Source organism: Amphiura filiformis, chromosome 9 (assembly GCF_039555335.1).
Source record: "Amphiura filiformis chromosome 9, Afil_fr2py, whole genome shotgun sequence".
Taxonomy (NCBI): domain Eukaryota; kingdom Metazoa; phylum Echinodermata; class Ophiuroidea; order Amphilepidida; family Amphiuridae; genus Amphiura; species Amphiura filiformis.
In genome coordinates this window covers 3143495-3166077 of record NC_092636.1, presented here as the reverse complement: position 1 = coordinate 3166077, position 22583 = coordinate 3143495, and the positions used below count along the sequence as shown (strand labels likewise).

At 36.2% G+C, this 22583-nt stretch overlaps 1 protein-coding gene across 1 annotated transcript in view; it reads left to right on the top strand.

Annotated features, from left to right (window-relative positions):
- Nucleotides 1-22583, top strand: part of LOC140160457 (zonadhesin-like) — a 99911-nt gene that overhangs the window by 34030 nt on the left and 43298 nt on the right. Inside the window, exons 9-13 of the mRNA XM_072183692.1 lie at nt 2036-2189; nt 9154-9336; nt 12617-12810; nt 21118-21292; nt 21955-22089. Of these exons, the coding sequence (XP_072039793.1) occupies nt 2036-2189; nt 9154-9336; nt 12617-12810; nt 21118-21292; nt 21955-22089 (841 nt within the window). The remainder of the gene's footprint in view (nt 1-2035; nt 2190-9153; nt 9337-12616; nt 12811-21117; nt 21293-21954; nt 22090-22583) is intronic.

Sequence of the window (22583 nt, the reverse complement as noted above, 5' to 3'; positions counted from 1 at the left end):
AAACTGCCGCCAAAAAAAAGAATAGTTTAAGGTCACTCAAGCGCAGCAAATCCTTTATTCCATACAAGGATTGCTTCGTAACATCATAAATGCACAATAGATATTGACTTTTAGTAGAAGTAAGAACAGGACACAACAAATATACTGCATAACATTTTCCAAATAACTTTGTGTTGAACGGTTAGTTTCAAAATAGGTTGTTTTGTCAAAACTTGAATTCACCATTTTACGCAATCCTCTCTAACTTCTACTTGAAACGTCCAATTTTTAAAATCTAAAAAATCTGTGAAAGCTAAATATATGTAAAACTTAAAATGCAAAACAATATGACCAATAAAAATGCCGTTCATACCTAAAAAATTCCATCTTCGGTATAAATCATTATGGGACACCCTGTATTATCTGTCCAGGTCTCACTCAGACAAGGAACATCAATATTGTTTTCATGCACAAAGATATCCAGATCAATTCTGTTGATCCAATTCGATGGGCATAATTCCTCGGAGTAGTAAGTGACGATATAATTTTAATTGAAGGGTCAATTTTCAAGATGGTAGCAAGTAGAGATTTGTACATATCAAGACATTCAAGGCATTTTGACAAGTCATTTGTAGCACAGTGGATAATGATTAAGAGTAATATTTTTTAAGGATCATGCAGGGGGTTTCAGATGTGGTTAGTAAGATATATTCCAAAAGCACATCAAAAAATCACCTGACCCCCCCCCCCCTCCTTCATATTTAAAATGACCCTCTCTACAAATGGGTCATTTTGACCCGAAAATGACATTATTATTAAAACTGCATTTTGTCAAATTTCAAGGCAATATAGAAAAATATAGAGATCACTTTTTAACATTAAACAACTACCACATTAAAAGGTGTACACTCGTTGTTTCGTACAAGAAAGTACATATTTGAACTAGCTTTTAAGGTAACGTTTAATACCAGTTCAATTTGACTTATTTACGTGTTTGGCAAAAATGATGAAAATGGAAATTTTTCCCAATTTGCCCCTTATTCTTTATTTCTTTCTTTCTTTTTTCCTTTCTTTCTTTCTTTCTTTCTTTCTTTCTTTCTTTCTTTCTTTCTTTCTTTTTTTCGTTCTTTCTTTCTTTCTTTCTTTTTTCTTTATTTCGTTCTTTCTCTTTCTTTCCTTCTTTCTTTCTTTCTTTCTTTCTTTCTTTCTTTCTTTCTTTCTTTCTTTCTTTCTTTCTTTCTTTCTTTCTTTCTTTCTTTCTTCTTTCCTCCCGTACCCTTACGATTTTCATAGTCTTCGTAATCCCTTAATCCCATCCCGCACCTTAAATCCTAACCCCGTACCCATAACGTCATCCATACCTTTTTTGTTCTCCTTTCCTTTTTTTTTCTTTCTTTCCGTAAATTGCGCCGACTGGTATCTGGCACGGAAGTTGGCTTATGCGCCCCCGTACGTGCGCGTCAAGAGGTGTGTTAGCCGACGCACAAACGACGGCGATTTTCCTGCTAGATGCGTCGGTTGGCATAGCTCGTTCTGTACATAGCAACAGCTATTATTTGCCGTGAAAAACTTTTTTTTACAGATTTTGAGGCCAATTTTTGACCATTTTTGGATGTACTATACTTCAAGACATTTTTCAAACCCCATCCCCACCCCATGTCAAAAAGAAATCTACGCCACTGGCTACGCGCGCACTTAAAATCAAATTGTGTGTGTTTTTCCTGGTAAAGGAATTCTAGGGACAGCTTGAAAAAAACTTGGGTTAAAGTTGTGGGTGGAAGTGCCTTCTATCCGGTGAGCCAGGGGTGGCAATCATATTGTTTAATCAGGCCATACCAGTAAAAAATTATTTCTCGACACCCACCCACCCCCCCCCCCCTAACCCCGAGAAAATGGTCTAGCGATGGCCCTGGTGGCAACAGTAGTATAATGTTGGCCTATTGTGAGCTTGTTAATCTGATTCGCCTACTTTTTTATTTATTAGATAACGGACTTCAAGTTTGTGGAATTTTGAAATGATAAAGCGCTATTCTCCCTCTTTCAATTTATCAACCAGGTTACGGACACGAACGAATTTGGTAATAGTTGGGAAAACGGTACCGTGTCATGTACCAACCCATGTACTGCTGAGACATGTGAAGTGGATACTTGTGAAACGTTCCCAGAGGCCGTTGCCACAGCACAGGAAGAATGCAAATATCTTACAGCAGGTACAAACAAGAAATACATAAGGAGATATCGCTCAGTTGTAATATCTATTAATAATCAACTTATAAATAATGTTCATCAAAAAAGGTTCCAGTCACCAAGTTTTCTTTTGACAACCCATGGAGACCTTGTAATTTGAAATCAATTTTTATATCTTACCTTTTTAGCTTTGTCTCACCTTGTTTATATCATATATACGGAATGTATAAATCATGGAGAAGCAGCAAGGGTGGAAGCCTGGGGTCGGGAGTATTGAACCTTTCCCCAGTTTACTTTTTTTTATAAGAAGATGTGGCAAGATAATCTGTAAATTTTTTCGCTTATTGGGGATGTTGATTTTGGCGAGATAATGATCTCACCATGACGACATGGCAACATAATACGAGGGTCATTCCAAAAGTTCTACCTCCATCATCACATCTCTATTATCTTGCGTGTCAGGCAGTTGAAATTACACATGAGTATTATGTTAAATGTGGGCTACAAAATAAAATTTATTTGATGAAAATGTGATTTTTAATTGGTAAGATATGTTGGTTAAAGCGGATACAGATTTGGTACATCAGAAATGGTTAAAAACTGAAGCCAAAAGTTTAGTAAGCATCATATTGTAGCTTTGAACAGAGATGATTTTCATTTTGGACTTTACTAAGTCCAGATTTATTTTAAACTTGAAATTAAATTCACTTTGTGTAACAAGTATGATTTTGAATGTCCAATTTATTATCCATTCCAAAAGGAGCACCCCTTCCAAGGCTATATGATTAGGATTTGGACTAAGGTTAGGAATTGATATAGGATTAGGGTTTGCCTGTTAAGGGTATGTTAGGGTTAAGGTTGGGATTAGGGTTAGGGTTAGGATTAGGATTAGGATTAGGATTAGAATTGCGGTTAGTGTTATGGCCCATGTTTAGGGTTTAGGGTTATAGGGTACCGTATGTAGGAGGGGTCTGCAATTACCTTGGATAAAATACAGTTGTTTGTGTGGGTGTGTGTACATCTGTACAGGTACATGTATGGCTATGTGAATATAGGCCTGTGATTCATATGAAGAATGTGCATGGTCTTTTTATAGTACAAGGACAAATTGGCCAATGCCAGAGGCTATATGCATACCAATGTGTGTACATCTACAAATGAGACATTTTTGGTGGTTTGCTTTTCATTGCAAATTGCAGTCATTTTAAATTATCGCAGTTTTTTTAATTGCAACTTCCTACGCACAAAATGGCGTTTAATTTACTCGCAACATTACGCGTCTGGTAAAGGTCGTGAAATTGTGCCTATTTAGAGGATATCTCATCATTTGTATAATGTACATCATCACTATACTTGTCCATGTTATCAAAGATATGGCTATATGCAGCTGTGAATTTCCAGCCCCCCCCCCCCCCTTATGGCCAGGGTACCAGGGGGATGGGTGGCTGGGAGTTATACCAGAGCTAAATTTCAAAAATGTTAAAACTCCCGGCCAAGTCCCGGACCGACGGGAAACAACACATGGCCGGCCCTACAGGGACAAATTTTGTGTCAATGCCCGTCTGTTATAATAAACTGCCCGGCTATTTTTCCGGGTACTCTGCACTGCAGGCAGGGGTTGGAGTGGGTCAGGGACTCAGGGTTTCAATTGACAAGTGCATTATCAACAGTCTTCATTTTCACGTGCATGAAATCTATAAGCTTAACTACTGAACATACAGGCCTATGCACCCCCCACAATCACAATCATCACATCAAGATCACAGGGTCAGGATTTCTATTGACAAGTGCATTATGATTATCAACAGCATTGCATTTTCACGTGCATGAAATCTATAAGCTTAACATACAGGTCTATGTACCCCCCCCCCGTACACACACACACACATAATCATAATTACTCACATCACTAGTATCACAGACATTCAAATTCCATCATGAAATCTATTCGGCTTTCACAGTACACTGGTTTTCAAGTTCAAACGCTAGCTCTTCAAAGGTGCTGAATTCGACCATCGTGCAAATCGCCAGATATCGTATGAGCAAATTACCATAAGGGCGCACATCACTGAAAATGATGCCAGTTTTTCTCTATAAAATGCTAATTTTGCTTGTCAGATTACATATTACAACAGAGATGATTTTCATTTTGGACTTTACTAAGTCCAGATTTATTTTAAACTTGAAATTAAATTCACTTTGTGTAACAAGTATGATTTTGAATGTCCAATTTATTATCCATTCCAAAAGGAGCACCCCCTTCCAAGGCTATATGATTAGGATTTGGACTAAGGTTAGGAATTGATATAGGATTAGGGTTTGCCTGTTAAGGGTATGTTAGGGTTAAGGTTGGGATTAGGGTTAGGTTAGGGTTAGGATTAGGATTAGGGTTAGGATTAGAATTACGGTTAGTGTTATGGCCCATGTTTAGGGTTTAGGGGTTATAGGGTACCGTATGTAGGAGGGGTCTGCAATTACCTTGGATAAAATACAGTTGTTTGTGTGGGTGTGTGTACATCTGTACAGGTACATGTATGGCTATGCGAATATAGGCCTGTGATTCATATGAAGAATGTGCATGGTCTTTTTATAGTACAAGGACAAATTGGCCAATGCCAGAGGCTATATGCATACCAATGTGTGTACATCTACAAATGAGAACTTTTTGGTGGTTTGCTTTTCATTGCAAATTGCAGTCATTTTAAATTATCGCAGTTTTTTTAATTGCAACTTCCTACGCACAAAATGGCGTTTAATTTACTCACAACATTACGCGTCTGGTAAAGCCGTGAAATTGTGCCTATTTAGAGGATATCTCATCATTTGTATAATGTACATCATCACTATACTTGTCCATGTTATCAAAGATATGGCCATATGCAGCTGTGAATTTCAGCCCCCCCTTATGGCCAGGGTACCAGGGGGTGGGTGGCTGGGACTTATACCAGAGCTAAATTTCAAAAATGTTAAAACTCCCGGCCAAGTCCCGGACCGACGGGAAACAACACATGGCCGGCCCTACAGGGACAAATTTTGTGTCAATGCCCGTCTGTTATAATAAACTGCCCGGCTACTCAGGGTTTCAATTGACAAGTGCATTATCAACAGTCTTCATTTTCACGTGCATGAAATCTATAAGCTTAACTACTGAACATACAGGCCTATGCACCCCCCCCACAATCATAATTACTCACATCACTAGTATCACAGGGTCAGGCTTTCAATTGACAAGTGCATTATCAACAGCCTTGCATTTTCACGTGCATGAAATCTATAAGCTTAAATACTGAATATACAGGCCTATGTACCCCCAGCACACACACACAATCATAATTACTCACATCACTAGTATCACAGGGTCAGGGTTTCTATTGACAAGTGCATTATCAACAGCATTGCATTTTCACGTGCATGAAATCTATAAGCTTAACTACTGAACATACGGGCCTATGCACCCCCCACAATCATAATTACTCACATCACCAGTATCACAGGGTCAGGGTTTCAATTGACAATTGCATTATCAACAGCCTTGCATTTTCACGTGCATGAAATCTATAAGCTTAAATACTGAATATACAGGCCTATGTACCCCCCCCAGCACACACACACAATCATAATTACTCACATCACTAGTATCACAGGGTCAGGGTTTCTATTGACAAGTGCATTATCAACAGCATTGCATTTTCACGTGCATGAAATCTATAAGCTTAACTACTGAACATACGGGCCTATGCACCCCCCAATCATAATTACTCACATCACTAGTATCACAAGGTCAGGGTTTCAATTGACAATTGCATTATCAACAGCCTTGCATTTTCACGTGCATGAAATCTATAAGCTTAAAATTTAAGCTGATTTAATACTGAATATACAGGCCTATGTACCCCCCCCCCTCAGCACACACACACAATCATAATTACTCACATCACTAGTATCACAGGGTCAGGATTTCTATTGACAAGTGCATTATGATTATCAACAGCATTGCATTTTCACGTGCATGAAATCTATAAGCTTAACATACAGGTCTATGTACCCCCCACACACACATAATCATAATTACTCACATCACTAGTATCACAGACATTCAAATTCCATCATGAAATCTATTCGGCTTTCACAGTACACTGATTTTCAAGTTCAAACGCTAGCTCTTCAAAGGTGCTGAATTCGACCATCGTGCAAATCGCCAGATATCGTATGAGCAAATTACCATAAGGGCGCACATCACTGAAAATGATGCCAGTTTTTCTCTATAAAAATGCTAATTAAAATCATTTAAACAATTTTTGATATCTGCCATCTGTGATACACTTTTAGGATTTCATATTAATAATCATTACCAATCCAAATTTAGCAAAAATTATGCAAATGTCTGCTCATTTTAATGCTTACTTTTAGAATCTATGTTTTTTTCTTAGAATAAAAATTAATTAAGATTTGTTCCAAGTCTACCATGTTACAATACTGATAATTCAATAAAAAAACTTTAGACTGCAACAAGTCTGTCCTAAAACATTGTATTTATTTGGATAATGAATTGGAAATTCAAAATCATATTTGCTACACAAAGTAAAATTATTTGAAGTTTGAAATATATAGTGGACAAAATAAAGTCCAATTTGAAAGAATTTAATGTTTTTGGATAATGTCCATTAAAATGTTTTCAAGATGTGGTTGTCCAACTGGTTACTCAGGATACATATTTTGGTCATATTTGAACTCCCTGACGTGCCTTGGGACTTCAAAACAAAATGAAACGTGTTTTATAAGAGATGAAAACATCAAAAGGTTTAACAGACACACAATGTTGGTGACATTTGCCAGATTTCGACTAGACCAGGTTTAGGGGTAATTCTTAATTACATCCTATTTTAAGTAACGGATACATCTTGACGTGGAAATAAGATGAACAGTTTGTTAATAACTTAATATATACTTACAAAATACAAAAACAGCTGTGCACAGGACTTATTTGATTTTAACTTTGAACCAATTAATATGACTTGAACCAACAAGTGCTCGCTCACCCAATCAAAATCAACAACCTGTGGTCAATACGAAGGCTATTCTGAACATGTATCGGTTTTGTTGTTCAAAAGACACGATACTGATTAAATTATTTGAACAAAAATAAAGCAATTGAATCATTTTTAGAAATAAATCTGTAATGATTTCCATATAGATGTTGGCAACATTTTAAATCAAAATTAGCCTTTCTTTTCAGACTGTTTCACTTTAAGCAACACATCTTAATAACCAAAAGTCACATTTTAATCAGTTAACTTTCATTTTGTAGCCACAATTTAAGAGTATAATCATAGATAATTTCAATATTCTGGCACGTAAGATGACAGAGATGTGATGATAGAGGTAGAACTTTTTGAATGACCCTCGTATTTTACCTTATCTGATTATGCCGACGTTCATTTCTATTCTATTTTACTTTTTGTCGAGCCATTGGGCAGTGACGTCAGCGCGCATTTCATTACACGCATCTTCAAATCGTGAGCGTTCGTTTAAAGCGCTGGCGTCAAGTAGACGAGAAAAATTATTTTACTAGAGATATTGCAATGTTCCATACGTCCTACGTGGACCGTGCGTTTTTACGACGTTCAAAACATGCGTACATATTGCTAGTCTAGTTTCCAAGCTGGAACAAGCCGGCTGGAACAAAGACCAACATCCGATCTGGGCACAAGAGGGCCAAACACTTGAAATTTAGTGGTCGCCGGGTCTCATGTCTGAATAATCTGAACCGCGCGTATGAATGAAGTCAAATTTTACGCCTCACTGTTGCTTTAATATGTGGCCGTACACTACGAATGAGCCGTAAAGTCGGCAAATTGTATTCTGAGTTACAGTGCAAATTGTGCGTGAAAGGTCGTATCTCAATTTGATAGCGCCAGTCAAACACCGTTTAAATCAATCATTAATCCTATTGCTGAAGAGGATAATAAGCTTCTACCTATTTCTATAAATAGCTCTAGTCTTTGTTTGCTTTGGCCAAATCTTTTTCAAGTGGTGGGTTACAAAGCATTGTATTTGTCTAGGTATGTATAGCCAACAATTAACAATGAGAGGACATTCCTGAACCTCGTTGACTTGGGGATGATTTGAAATGACCGCAAATTTTGACTGCTTGATACTTATTACCAGCAATATGGAAAAAGAGACATGAAGAACCGAAAAGGTACCATTTTGTTGAGGAGCAGAGTTCAACAAACCATAACCCCTTCTGGATATCGTTTGAAGTCAAATGACATTTTAAAGCTTATGATATATATTTTCAAAACACGAAATAAAACAAATAGTTAGACTTTCCTTCGTATGTTCATTATGTGATGTCTATGATGTCATGTGTCAGTACGGATTGGCGATATTATAAGGATATAATTTATATAATGCTTTTGAGATACCCGCATGACCTTCAAAAGGTACTTAGTATTTTCAACAAATTCTACCTATTGTCTACCACTGACATTTATTCATAAACAGTGTATAAGCATTTGTCAAGTTTTTTACAATATCATCTGTGATTTTTTTTTATTTTGTATGAAGGCAATAACATTCTTTTGACCCGGATACCAACATTAAAATATTAAGATTTTGGCATCCTAAAATGCTATCATTTATCTAATTTCCCAATGCAAAAATGTGGGTCTAAGGTATAGTTTTATTTAGATGGTATGAACTATAGCGGGATGGCGTACCACCCAAGATCTACTATTTAATATGAGCCACTGCAATACACATGTTGCCTCTCATATCAAAACTGTTTCAATGTTGGACATCATATGGAGAAATAACTCCACTCTCTTTAAAATATCTGCATCTGACTATATGATGCATTCTGTTGGCAATAACCCGTTCAGTTGAAGCTTTAGTCTAATTATGATACCTGAGACCCGATGCGAGACTATGATATGCAAATGTTTATCTAATCCTATTTATCTATAATTGTTCCTTGACTTTCAGACGCTGACGGACCGTTCAAAACGTGCTTGGAGGCCTATCCGGATCTAGGGCATGTAGGTGACTGTGAATTTGATGTTTGTGGTGGTGAAAACAACAAGTGCAGCTATTACGAACAATTGTTCACAGATTGTTCAGAAAAGGGGAAGTTTGCGAATAACTGGCGGGATGATATTGATAATTGCGGTATGTTTTTCTGATATGAATACTTGACAGTTCATAATTCCTTTCTCCTCCCCTCTTCTTTTTGGTATTTATCATAATATTCTTGTTTACTTTCCTAAACGGTCGGTTTAATGGGTGTTTTAGCAACATGTATATACTTGTATACCACTAGATTTTCAAGTTCGTTCAATGTACTCGGTAACCTATCTCGGCTAAACATCTCAAAGGGATCCGATTTTATGCATAATTCCCCAGTATTACAATTTTAGTGAACTGTAGGAAGCTATCATATAAACGAAATTGTAGTTTGTAAGGAAACAGGGCGATGTTTTTGCTCCAAACCGTTTTTATTTCGAAGGGTCGTTTGACCGAACACGCTTTTCTTTAAAAGCTTCTACGGCGAATATCTTGCAATGTAGCATGGATAAAATAATTATTTCAAGATAAAGATGAATGTTGTAAATGAATGGATAAAATAAAAATTGATAGCAATAGGTGAAAACAATTTTTGAACGTATTGCCCTGAAGGCTGCACTAGACGTACACTTTACATCGTTTCACTCACATCTGTACGATTAATGTCTTCGAAAAGAACGGTATTGTATTAAATCTATGATTGCAAACATACACAGACATGACTGGTGATGAGTTCAGCATACTTATAGTGCAGGGCAATGCATTTAAAAATTGTTTTAACCTATCGCTATGGTAATTATTCCTGTTTCATATACTACTTCTACGGCGAATATCTTGTAATGTAGCATGAATAAAATAATTATCTTTATAAGTAATCTTTGGCGGGCACTTTAAACAAATAATTATAGTACTTGCCTCCGACTTTGGAGACGTGCATATGTCTTAATGTATGTCGACCATGCCAACAATCCGGTGTAGTTTTACAAGGTTGGAAAAGTCTATTTCCTTTCGCTATTTTGCCAATCAAAATTCATAAATTGTCCAACTGTTTTGACACTAAAGAGTTCTGCATCCACTCCGGTAGCAAGGAAACACAAATTTATGTGTATTCAGTGCGTCCTTTGCGTTTAAATAGTTCAGTTTATTGTCAAGTTCTGCTCCTATATGCCATATCTACGGAATTGAAGTTACAGAATTTTTGAACCCAAATTCCTTGAAATTTACATTACCTTTTCAACTTCTCGCCACGAAATTGGATTCATAAGAAGGTCAAATACAAGCATTCCACTATGGTTGCTATCATCATCTCGATTGGTGTCTTGTGTTAGTATTATTCCATATTTTGCTGGTAGAAGTTCAATGAAACACTTCATAATTCACGACTTCTGTCACTGTGTTATTAACTCGATGTGTTTACTATATTGTCGTTCCGGATCCGCGACTAATCGCAGGGACCGGTCTATTAGCTATTCTGTACACTTTTCAATAGCCTTATTGTGATGTGCGGGAGTTTTAAAAGCCGAGCCCTGAACAAAATATAATGCGAGCGTCCGGGGGGCATCATTAGAAGTGACGGTATGTGCCTGTTAATATAGGCCCCTCTTTTGAAGTCGACTACCCGATGACCATGCACTTTCCGTTTTCAAAACCCCTTTTTCATTTTGATTGTACATAATGACCCCTTGTAGGCACATACCCATCAATTCTAAAGTTGAGTGCCCCCGGGGCGAGCGCATACTGCGGGCCAATGAACGGCTTTTCTGATATCGCTTTGAGGAACTGTTGAAGTATAAATCAGCCAATCTTAATCCATGAGTAGGAGGAGCAAAAATCTGTAAGCCTTGTACGGAAAACGACAGCTAAAAGTCCATATTCCATTTTTTTTTGAGTTTTTTAATGACGAGTTATTATATGGTAGAATAGGAGTTAGAGCAGAGTGAGCTATTTGGGATATGGGGATATGTTTGAAGTCGATGGCGCGTGGATTTATGGATGTGGGTGCTACGGGTGTGTGAGGTGTGGGGTGTGGGGTGTTTGTGTATTAAGGGTTGTGGGGTGAGGAGTTATAAGTCAGAGTTAGGATTCAGAGAGTCGTGGGTTAAGGTTTGGGGTTATAGGGCTAGGTTTAGGTTTAGGGTTAAAGCTTAGGTTATAGGTTAGGGTGAAGTTTAGGGATATGGCTGAGGCAAGGATTAGAGTATAGGGTATAGAACAAAATTACTGGGTTTTTGGACTAATGACCTCAAGAATATCGGCCTGTAACCATAACTTACTGACACTGTCTTGAATATTAATTAAGTTTTATCATTAATTGTGAACAAAAAGAAAGTCAGAGAAACCAATAAAATTATACATTTCAGCATAATTATACCTTCATATTGCATGAATATTTAATTCACTGAAATATTTAACCTCAATCACTTTATGAAAATAATGCCACAAGGCAAGGGCGAAAATCAGGAAAATGTACATTATTTGGAAGGTATAAAGTGACGACGTTTTAACGTGAAATTTTAACGTTAATATTTTCCAAACCTATTTTTTACATATTTGTGGTTTTTACACATGCCCCAGCTAGCACCTTATTGGACTCAAATAAATTTGCTGTTTGTACAGAGGATAACGGGTGATTTTTATTTATTTATTTATTTATTTATTTATTTATTTATTTATTTATTTATTTATTTATTTATTTATTTATTTATTTATTTATTTTGTTCATTTACCTCATCATTTCGGCTTAAAATGTTATTACGCATATTATTTCGTCATCTTTTAAGATTCAAATTTGACAAGAATTTCACATTATGGTGTAAAATGTTGTACATTCCTGTATACATAATTATCATGTAGAAGACCAATAAATTAAGGTGAAACTGTTTCTGCTGTACATGTGCTGAGGTCAAAACGGTAACAATTTTGTTTTTGACCCTGACTCACCTGCCATTCCAAACAACCCCTTAATATTCATATATTCTTTTTATACATATTGCTTCAGTTTTTACACAAAAAATATAGAAAACCCTCCCACTCGGCTATTTCAAAAAGATAACCAGGCTTCCTTAGCATATATGCAATAAATTAGCAATAAAAAAAACCACTTGGAGTATGGCGTCCACTGCTGTACTCCAATGTGATATGGAATCCATTAAGTCGATAAGCCTAGGCTTATCGATCGCGATCATATACCACTGCAGTTCTCGTTGCGTGCATGAAACAATGGAATAAGCAAAACACATTGAACCGATCGACCTTATTAATGTGACCGGCTACATGCATTCAAGATCTAGAAGCTAGACCCAGGAAGCTAGAATGAAATAGGAATTTTCTTTATCATTAGGTCAGCTCAAAATGATAATGGTACATATGTTATCTTGTGTTTTAGCTCCCGATTGCGGTGAAAACCAGCATTATACCTCTAGTGGTACTGCTTGTCCTGCAACGTGTGCAACGCCTGAACCGGTCTGCAATGAAATAAATGTAGAAGGATGTCAGTGTGACGAGGGTTTTGTGTTGTCTGATACAACTTGCGTTGAGCAATCGGAATGTGGTTGCACTGATGCAGGTGTTTATTATGAGGTAAGGAAAGCATACAATTGTATTTTAGTCGGAGATGCAATGAATGAGAACTATGCGGTCCTAGGGAATGACTAGAACCTTCTTCATCTGAAGTTCGAATTTTAATGTGATGTTTAGAGTGCTAGTAGGCCTACAGTTTGCAGATATACTGACATTTTATTATTATTGCTTCTAGGATTTATATCATGAAATTGAATTTACATCACTCGAAAATAAAAATTTATTCGATATGGGTTAAGGGATCCAAAATGAGCGTTTATTACGTTTCGACAGTATTTTTTGTGGGACATGAGAGCATCTCAGACCTATCGAATTGCATTCTGAATACGAAGAATGTCTTTCTGATATCAAATAATTTTCATTTTTTTAAATCACAATATAATACAAATTTTATGACAAATTATAAAAATTTGATATTTTTCAAATTTTGATATATAACAGTCCTCGAAGTAAATTATATAAATCTAATGATATATTCTTAAAGTGTATGTAGCAGGAGGGAAAGCCGACGGTCAATTGAAAATTTTTGACCTTTCATATTGAAGATATGGATTTTTCCCAAAAAGACCTAATTTTTTTGGTGTTTTGGGAAAAAAATCCATATCTTCAATACGAAAGGTCAAAATTTTCAATTGATCGTCGACTTTTCATCCCACCTACATACACTTTAAGTATAAATCGTCAGATTTATAAAGTTTACTTCAAGAGTACTGTTAAATATCAAAAATATCAATTTTTAATGATTTGCCATAAAATGTGTATTAAATTGCGAATTTCAAAAAATCAAAATTATTTGATATCAGAATGACATTCTTCATATTCAGAATGCAATTCGATATGTCTGATGTGCTCTAATGTCCCAAAATAAATATTGTCCAAACGTTCATACCCCAGCCCTTAAAGTCTACATGCAAGCGTTTTAAAGAACAATTGTAATGATTGGCTGATACGGGCATTTATCTTGGGGTGGTGCAATAATTAGGTGTACCCCGTGGTGGTACACCTGAACTGAACTAAACTGACCAGTTCGTCATCATTGGCAGACTGTTTGTGTGGAGGGAGCGTAACCAAACTGGCTGCGAAGGAGACTAATTGTTGTCGAGTATCAACTACTAAGCCACGGCAAATCATACTACATTCCACTTAGTCGATTGTTTTCGTAATACCTTGAATACTGGTTGTTACAATTTTCTCGTAGGTATATAAAAAAGCATTTTATGTGTTTAAATACTGTGATTGTAACTAATGTTTGCCAAATTAGTAAAGGCTGTACAGTAGCCATGGCTGCAGAGGCTCAATAGAAGATGTTATACAATTTTAACGCCACCATTTTAGAAGTCAGTAAAACATTCATTATAATAATTACAAAATACAAGATTATACCAATTCTAGCGCTCTAATCCGCAGGGAATAATTATTTTCCCATTAACATGTGTTTATTTAATTTAATCTTTTGACAATATTTTTACAAATTATGATTCTTATAATACATATATTACGCCCTAAAAAGGTGTAGGAAAACGTGAATGGGAACACGTTCAAATATGCAAAATTTCCTGCTCGCTGCGGTCGACAATTTAAGGTTTTAAATTTATGATCCCCAAAATCTTGCATGTGTAAGGGGGGGAGGGGGCAAAGATTTTTTGGAACATCAAAATGGGGGCGAAAGTTTTTTGGCACGTCAAAAGGGGGAGCAAAGATTTTTTGGCACGGCCAAAGGGGGGTGGGCAAGCGAATTTTGGCAGACCATTTTGAGAATTCACCACCCCCGGGGTCACATAATTATTGTACCACCCCTTATTTTCGCATTTAGCAATGACTGTTTCTAAAACGGTCAGAGATTGGATATTTTCGCAGGTGGCTTCGATATGTTACGAAATGAATACAGTTGTATTGTTGGTGTCGTGGTATGATTCTCGCTTGAGTGCAGAAGGTACCGGGTTCAATTCCCGGGAAGGCGGTTTAGATTTTTTTTTCTTTTTCTGTTCATTTTCAACCCAAAATTGTTTTCTTTCATGTGAAATGTACACGTGGGAAGTAAATTTTGTGTCCTTTTACTGCGGTACTGCGTGATGGGTGCGAAAAAGAAACAAAAATGCACCTTTTCGGTGGAAAATTGTTTACAATGCTTTCTATTTATAGATTTTGAAGTGTTTCCAAAAATTAACTGCATCCTATATGCGCCAGCTAGGTTTATTTCTAAGAACTTGTTTTGTTTGGTTATTTTAACATTTATTTATTTATTTACAGACTTGACATTTAGTATGGAATATTTCTTCAAGAAGTGCCAGGACTAACCTGGAAGGGGTCTGCATAAACCGCACGGGTTAAATATTTATTGGGGTGTGTCGAGAGATGGTTGCAATCTGTAGGCAATTTGCCTTCCACTTCCCAGTAATTCATTTTTTACTGATCCTGGGTCACGTGATCATTAATATACCACGTCTGTGTTCTCACTGCATTACGGGGTATTACACCCATGTCCAATTTTGTGCCTATTTTGCATTTTTTCAAAAACTATAGCGCATTGGTGACAAGTAAGATATGTATATTATAGGGCAAGGACCACAACTACTACACTTAAAATTTTATTTCGGCACAGACAGCAGTTGTGTTGTGGAGTTGCAGTCAAAAAAAAGAAAAAACTAGTATTTGATCAATAAATCAATACCTACTAGCCTTGAGTTGCTGAATTTTTAGAGCAATAGTTGCAGTCCTTGCCCTACAACATAGATATCTATTGTCACCAATGCGCTATAATTTTGCAAAATGCAAAATAGGCACAAAATTGGCCAGGGGTGTAGTTCCTCCTTAACGACTAAAACAACGATAATAATTGCATCCGACCAATCAACGAAGCCTGGCAGCACGGTGATATTTGCAGAGGCTTCCCTAGATAAATAAGGTGCAAACATTTGCAAACCGCACGCGACAGTATACGCAATATGGACAATAGGACTAAGTCCGAGTCGAGTGTTTGCCTTTTATATTGCGCGTATTGGGTCTATCAGACGCGTCCCAGTTGAGCTCAATACTTCTCAGTTGTTAACAAGTGTCCCATCCCGATCTCCATGGCAGTTAGACCCTCCCGCGGGTCCATGGAGAACGACTGGTAATGTAGATTACATAGCATTAAAAATCAAGCGGTCACTGAATTTTAGCGTTCAATGTAGGTGTGATTAGTGTAGTGCATCAATTTTGTAGAAAGAGGAATTGGTTTTGGGCGCTGGGAAGTGGTTTTGGTCGCTGTGTATTTAGAATCGGGGTGGGGTGGGGTGGTGAAGGACTATGGCATATTTTGATAGGCTATTATGTAATTATGTATCGGTCCATTATCCAGGCCGGACCGAACCGAGACTGTGGGACAGTCTACATGGCAGTACGTCACATCCCGCGGCATAACTTTGTGCTACCATAGTTTGAATTGAAACTGGGGCGGGGCTTTCGTAATTGACATCGGAATCACCGGGCTTCGTTGAACGAATATTTGGAAAGAGGTTTCAAAACAGCTCAGTCTCGGAATAGGATCGCTCACTGAACTTTCGCTTTCACTAATAATACGAGTAGGTTTTTATATAATATTGCTGCATGGTTCAGCTGTGTGTGTAGTAATCAGTGGTGTCGATTTGTGCAGGAAGGGGAACGGGTTTTTGGCACTGAAATAACTAGGGGGTTACTAGACTTGTTTCAAGTCCTTTGGCGTCCATAGTTAGTGAATGTAAAATTCATGGAAGCTTTGCCTTATCTTCCAAAAATTTCTATTTCTTTCCAAAGTTATCTATTCTTCTAAAATAATTATTTACCATCATGACTTTGTGAAAATCTATTTGACATCTGAATTGCTAGATAGTGGACTTTCTTATCATACTTTACCCCAGGCATACTGTGCACTGCAGGGGTAGTGTTTGAGCAAAATGCACACCATGCCCAAAAGGCATACTTTCTCCCTAGCTCATGTTGCCAGCGCCAATAATTATGACCTGACTAAAAATCTGAGGGAGCCCAGTATGGCAGTATATGCTACTTCGACCATGGGTCCTATTTAAAGAATAGCATGAATAGAGAAAAAGTAAGGAGAAAGACTTGATCAAGGCTAGGGGGTTACATGACTTTGGCATTTTTCATAGGGCATTATGTTATTATTGTTATATTATTCAGAGATAAACACAAACCGAGACTGTGGGTTAGTCTAGTAAGAGCCATATTTTAAGCTCCTCCCATTTTCAAAAAATTGGCACATTTACAAGTGCATTTACCTGTGACAAATGCCAATTGGTGACAAAGTTTAGGAAATATATCATCAAACCTCAATAATTTGATAATAACAGAACAAAGTTGCATGTAGTTCAAAGTTGTGTCCCCCATAAAGCTCAAATTCAGTCTCCCCTCTCTAAATGTAAAAGAGTGAAAAACACACTCCCGAAAAGAGTGATTCACTTATAAGACCACTCAAAAAGGAGTGAAATGTGTTTTTTTAACTTTAAAACCACTCAAAAAAGAGTGAAAACCACTCTTTAAGAGTGAATTTTAACTCTTTCAAGGAGTTAAATGAAGAACAACTCTAAAAATGTGTTGTCCTTCATTTAACTCCTTGAACGAGTTGAAATTCACTTTTTAGAGTGGTTTTCACTCATTTTTGAGTGGTTTTATAAGTGAATCACTCTTTTTGGGAGGGAGTTTTTCACTCTTTTACATTTAGAGAGTAAATCCGCCATTTTAGGCTACATTATGAGCACCATAATGTAAACGCATGGAAAGCACAATTCTATCAAAAATTATTTTACATCATCTCCCGACACACCCCATAAATATTTACCCCTTTCAGATTAGTCCTGGCATTTCGTGAAGAAATATTTCATCCTAAATGTCAAGTGTGTATTTATCTGTACGAATATTACTAGAATTGTTTTTGTCAGGGGGAAGCCTTAGATTAGAATCGGACGACCATAATTATCCTGGGACAAAATACGGGGTGGGTGGATAAACCTTTGCCCCCCCCCCCCTCTTAGTTTGCCTTCTGCACCCAGTCTGGACTAGTCTACTGTAGTAAACCATTTAAATTTATCATCCCTCTAATCCCACCATGGAAAATCCACCAATCCTGTTCTAATCTAACAGCTATCTATCCATGAGAAACATTTAAATTTATCATCCCTCTAATCCCACCATGGAAAATCCACCAATCCTGTTCTGATCCAACAGCTATCTATCCATGAGAAATTTCTCTGGGCAGGGCAGTCACTGGGGATGTGGATGTGGTGTGTTTTATGCATGGAATGGTATGAATTAAAAAAGGAATGCAATGCAGTCTAAGTCTGGACCAACAAATACCAAAATTCCACTATATTTCGCTTTTCACCCCCCCCCTCACACACACACACACCCCCCCTCCTCCACACTTATTAAGTCCTGAACCGTCATCACTGATTGATCAAAGGAGCCCGTGCGTTCATATTGCCCCCCGGCCCGTAATGGCTCTCGGCGGCACTGATTCCCGCCTATTTTGGGACGAGAAACGCGCAGCCTACTTATTCCTCACAGCGTTGTAGAAAATAATCGTGCTGTCTATGTAATCAGGAAACTACAGAGGCGATAGTGTACATTTAAATTTGTAATTATTACTTCATTTTGATATTCAAACAGTCGTCTTAACAAGGAATGAGTTTGTATTAAAAGAAATAATTGTTATACGACTTGGATGAACTAGAATTACTTGTATGCAAATCCGAAAATTGCAACAGATTTTATTCATTTCTTTAAGATTTAGCGGTATTGCCAGATTTTACGTACAGTTGGGCTACAGTAATAGCCTCATTATAGTTTTATCGATACTGGCAAAATACTTGCTTGTATGTGCTTGCTGTTTTATCTATAGCGTATATAATCTGTTAATGATACGATATGTAAGAGGTAGAAACCTTCAAATATTTATAATATGTTAACATGTTTTAATGTCAACAACACCCCTCACTTAACAGACATTAAGTTTCAATCGGTAGGATCCATAAGTGCTAAAGTAAATATATTTTCTCTTGTCCTGCCGAAGTTACCCCATTTAAGTACTCTCTTTAATTTACTCAAGGTTGTGTTTGTATAAATGAATTCAGTAATACAAACACAACCTCATGACTTAGCTCATCCCTTTGATAGATGTATCAAATTGTAAGACCAAGTAAAATCAAAAACATGTTTCACGTCCGGGGTTTTGGTTATTAAGTTCATGTTAATTTTATGGAGAAACCCTACTTATAATAATAATTATTCTTTTGTGTCAATTCTTTGATGTTTAATGCACGATAAGCATATCTATGCGCAAACATGGCAAAAGTGGCCCAACACGTTTTCTGGACGATTTAATTAATCGGACATAACTTTTGAACCCAAGTTAGTAAAGAAACCAACTAAACGTCTTCTTTTAGCCAAGATATTACTGATTGTATTGCATATAACATTTGTGCCATAACTATTTTAGTTTTTTCCTGAGAAGTCGAAATGAAATTGTATACATTTTATTGTTACACCAGGGCCTGTATAAGCAAGGCTATAGAGAGCATCTCTACTTCCTAGGCATATTTTTTGAAAAGTTATGACTGAATTTCAAAAAAACTTAATAAAAATAAAATTGAAGAAACCTCAAAAAAGGAAGCGGGAGGGGACATGAAACATGTTTATTTTTTTATTTGGCCTTATACGTTTATGAACATAAAGAAATAGATGTTACGCTTATGCACATGATTTTCAACATTGTTATTGCTAGTATGTCAACAAATAATGAAGGTTCTGTAATTTGTTTAAATTCTTCAATACTAAATTCTTTTGGATGTCATCAAATTGTAAATCTTTAGTCAAATTTCCGATGTATTAACAACTAGCTATGTATCAAAGACGTTAAGGGATCTGGAATGAGCGTTTTGAGCGTTTCGACAGAATTTTTTATGGGACACGAGAGCACCTCAGACGTATCGAATTGCATTCTGAATACGAAGCATGTCTTCCTGATATCAAATAATTTTCATTTTTTGAAAATCACAATATAATACAAATTTTATGACAAATTATAAAAAATTGATATTTTTCAAATTTTTGATATAAAACAGTCCTCGAATTAAATTTTATAAATCTAATGATATATTCTTAAAGTGTATGTAGCTGGGAGGAAAAGCCGACGATCAATTGAAAATTTTGACCTTTCATAATGAAGATATGGATTTTTTTCCCAAAAAAGACCTAATTTTTTTTTGTGTTTTGGGAAAAAAATCCATATCTTTAATACTAAAGGTCAAAATTTTCAATTGATCGTCGGCTTTTCATCCCACCTACATACACTTTAGGTATAAATCACCAGATTTATAAAGTTTACTTCAAGTACTGTTAAATATCAAAAATATCAATTTTAATGATTTGCCATAAAATGTATTACATTGCGAATTTCAAAAATCAAAATTATTTGATATCAGAATGACATTCTTCGTATTCAGAATGCAATTCGATATGTCTGATGTGCTCTAATGTCCCACAATAAATACTGTCCAAACGTTCATACCCCTTCCCTTAACTTCATGTACAAAACATTAACGCTCTTTTCTTGTAAACATTGTATACCCATAGCTACTTTAATGAACAATAAAATGTTCTGTAATTGTTCTTTATCCTTCATTTCTATTAGACTTTCAGTGTATTAGCAAGTAGATGTATATGTATAACAGATGTTATTAGTTTGTAAACACTTATTTCATAAACATCATAGTAGGATACCCAAAGCTACTTTGCTAACAACGAACGTTCATTGACTGTTAGGCTAAGTGAACGTTACAGGATAATATGTATTAAAAAGCCTGAAGGTTCCTGCTTAAATCGTGTTGTCATCTTAAATTGGCTGTCCAGTGCATTTTTACTACGTGCCCGGCCTTATCAATCGGTACACAATAGCTCACCAATCTGAAAGCCTGTTTTAATCACATGGTCAGAATCAAATAGTCAAAATGATTCGGACAAATAGGCTACACTGTCCATACACTGTACAGTCTTATTGCAAGATCATAGTCCTTGTCATTTGAGGCACGTACTCATTATGATCGATGCGAATTATAAAAACAGTTCAAACAATAAAATAACTACACCTTTATCTTTACACTTCCTCATTTGCTCGCCCTATTCCTTTTTAAAGTAATTTTTATTATATGCGCCGCCACTGTTTCTATTGTCGCAAACAAAGTTTGATTTTCACTTATCTGTACAAGATGAAAAGTTAAATTTGTGTTTGTTTTTGTGTGTATAACATCCATTTTTTCACTTCTTTGTTTGCAGAATGGTGAAAACTTTGTAAATGATATTTGTACCAAAAAGTACACCTGCACTACAGGAACAATAACCTTAGAAAACGACTTGGTGTGTGATCCGAATGCTGAATGTAAAGTTGATAGTGGCATTAGAAACTGCTACTGTAAACCACCATATTATGGAGAAGGAAATGCATGTATAAGTATGTATTAGTATTCTGATATCTTAGCCCTGTAATATAACATTACAGTAGCTGGAATTATGCATTACAATTATATTGTTAGTTCGGCTTCTTATTGGCAAATATCATTTGGTTTTTGATACTGCGCGCGTCAATCAAGTTCCAAAATTACACTCACATAAATTCACATAACCAAGCCACGCATTACTTACGCGCAACTAGTGTAAGTGCTGCGCCAAAGTTCGTTGAATACACGATGTTATGAGTCTCATTTTTTTCGCCAATTGTAAGCCGAAAAAAATTAGGTGTATCGAGAATATATATATATATATATAGGTCACTGTGTAGGCTATGGTTAAGCTTTCTTTTTTTTTTTTTGGGGGGTGGGGGTTTGAATGAGGAATTCAGAAAAATTGATATTTTAAAGCAAACAATGAATGACAAAAATTTCTATAATAAGCAATATGAAGTCAATAATGATGAAAATTTTCCCAAAACTTAAAATTTTCATATGTAACCTACTCTGCGCTGATTTGGCAATAAATATTTGTGATTTGACACATAAGTAACCATATATCTTAATTTAAAAAAACTAAAACGCCTCAGATAAAAATGATATTCTAAGTTCCTTCAAATCAAATGTAAAACACATATTGACATGATTGCTTTAAAACATTTTGCAGGTCCATGTGAACCTATTCCGAATCAAAATCCTTGTTTATATGGAGGTATATGTAAAGTGACAAACGATCCGTCGAACGAAAATGGATATTACTGTGTTTGTCCAGAGGATCGAGTTGGAGACCACTGTGAAGAAGGTAAAGTAACATTTTCAAATACCATTCATGGCAGCTCTTTTTCGTATTGCGCATATTAATACGGACATAATAAATAAATAAATAAATAAATAAAGCCCCTCACCCAATCCAATCCTCCTCATCCAACCTCAATTGTCGAATGTCAAATGTTTCACTTATGTTGGTAAAGTGGGTTAAGTCAATCACGCACCTACATTATTAGTCGGGCGAATTAATTTGCGCGTGGGGTGTTAACGGTACTACTACTGTAGCCTATCTTGCATTCAACTTTTCGCTTGAAAAAATGGTTAATTAAGAGATCTAGAATGAGCGTTTATGGCGTTTTGACAGTATTTTTTGTGGGACATGAGAGCACCTCAAACGTATCGAATTGCATTCTGAATACGAAGTATGTCTTTCTGATATCAAATAATTTTTGAAATTCACGATATAATACAAATGTTATGACAAATTAATAAAATTTGATATTTTTCAAATTTTTGATATATAACAGT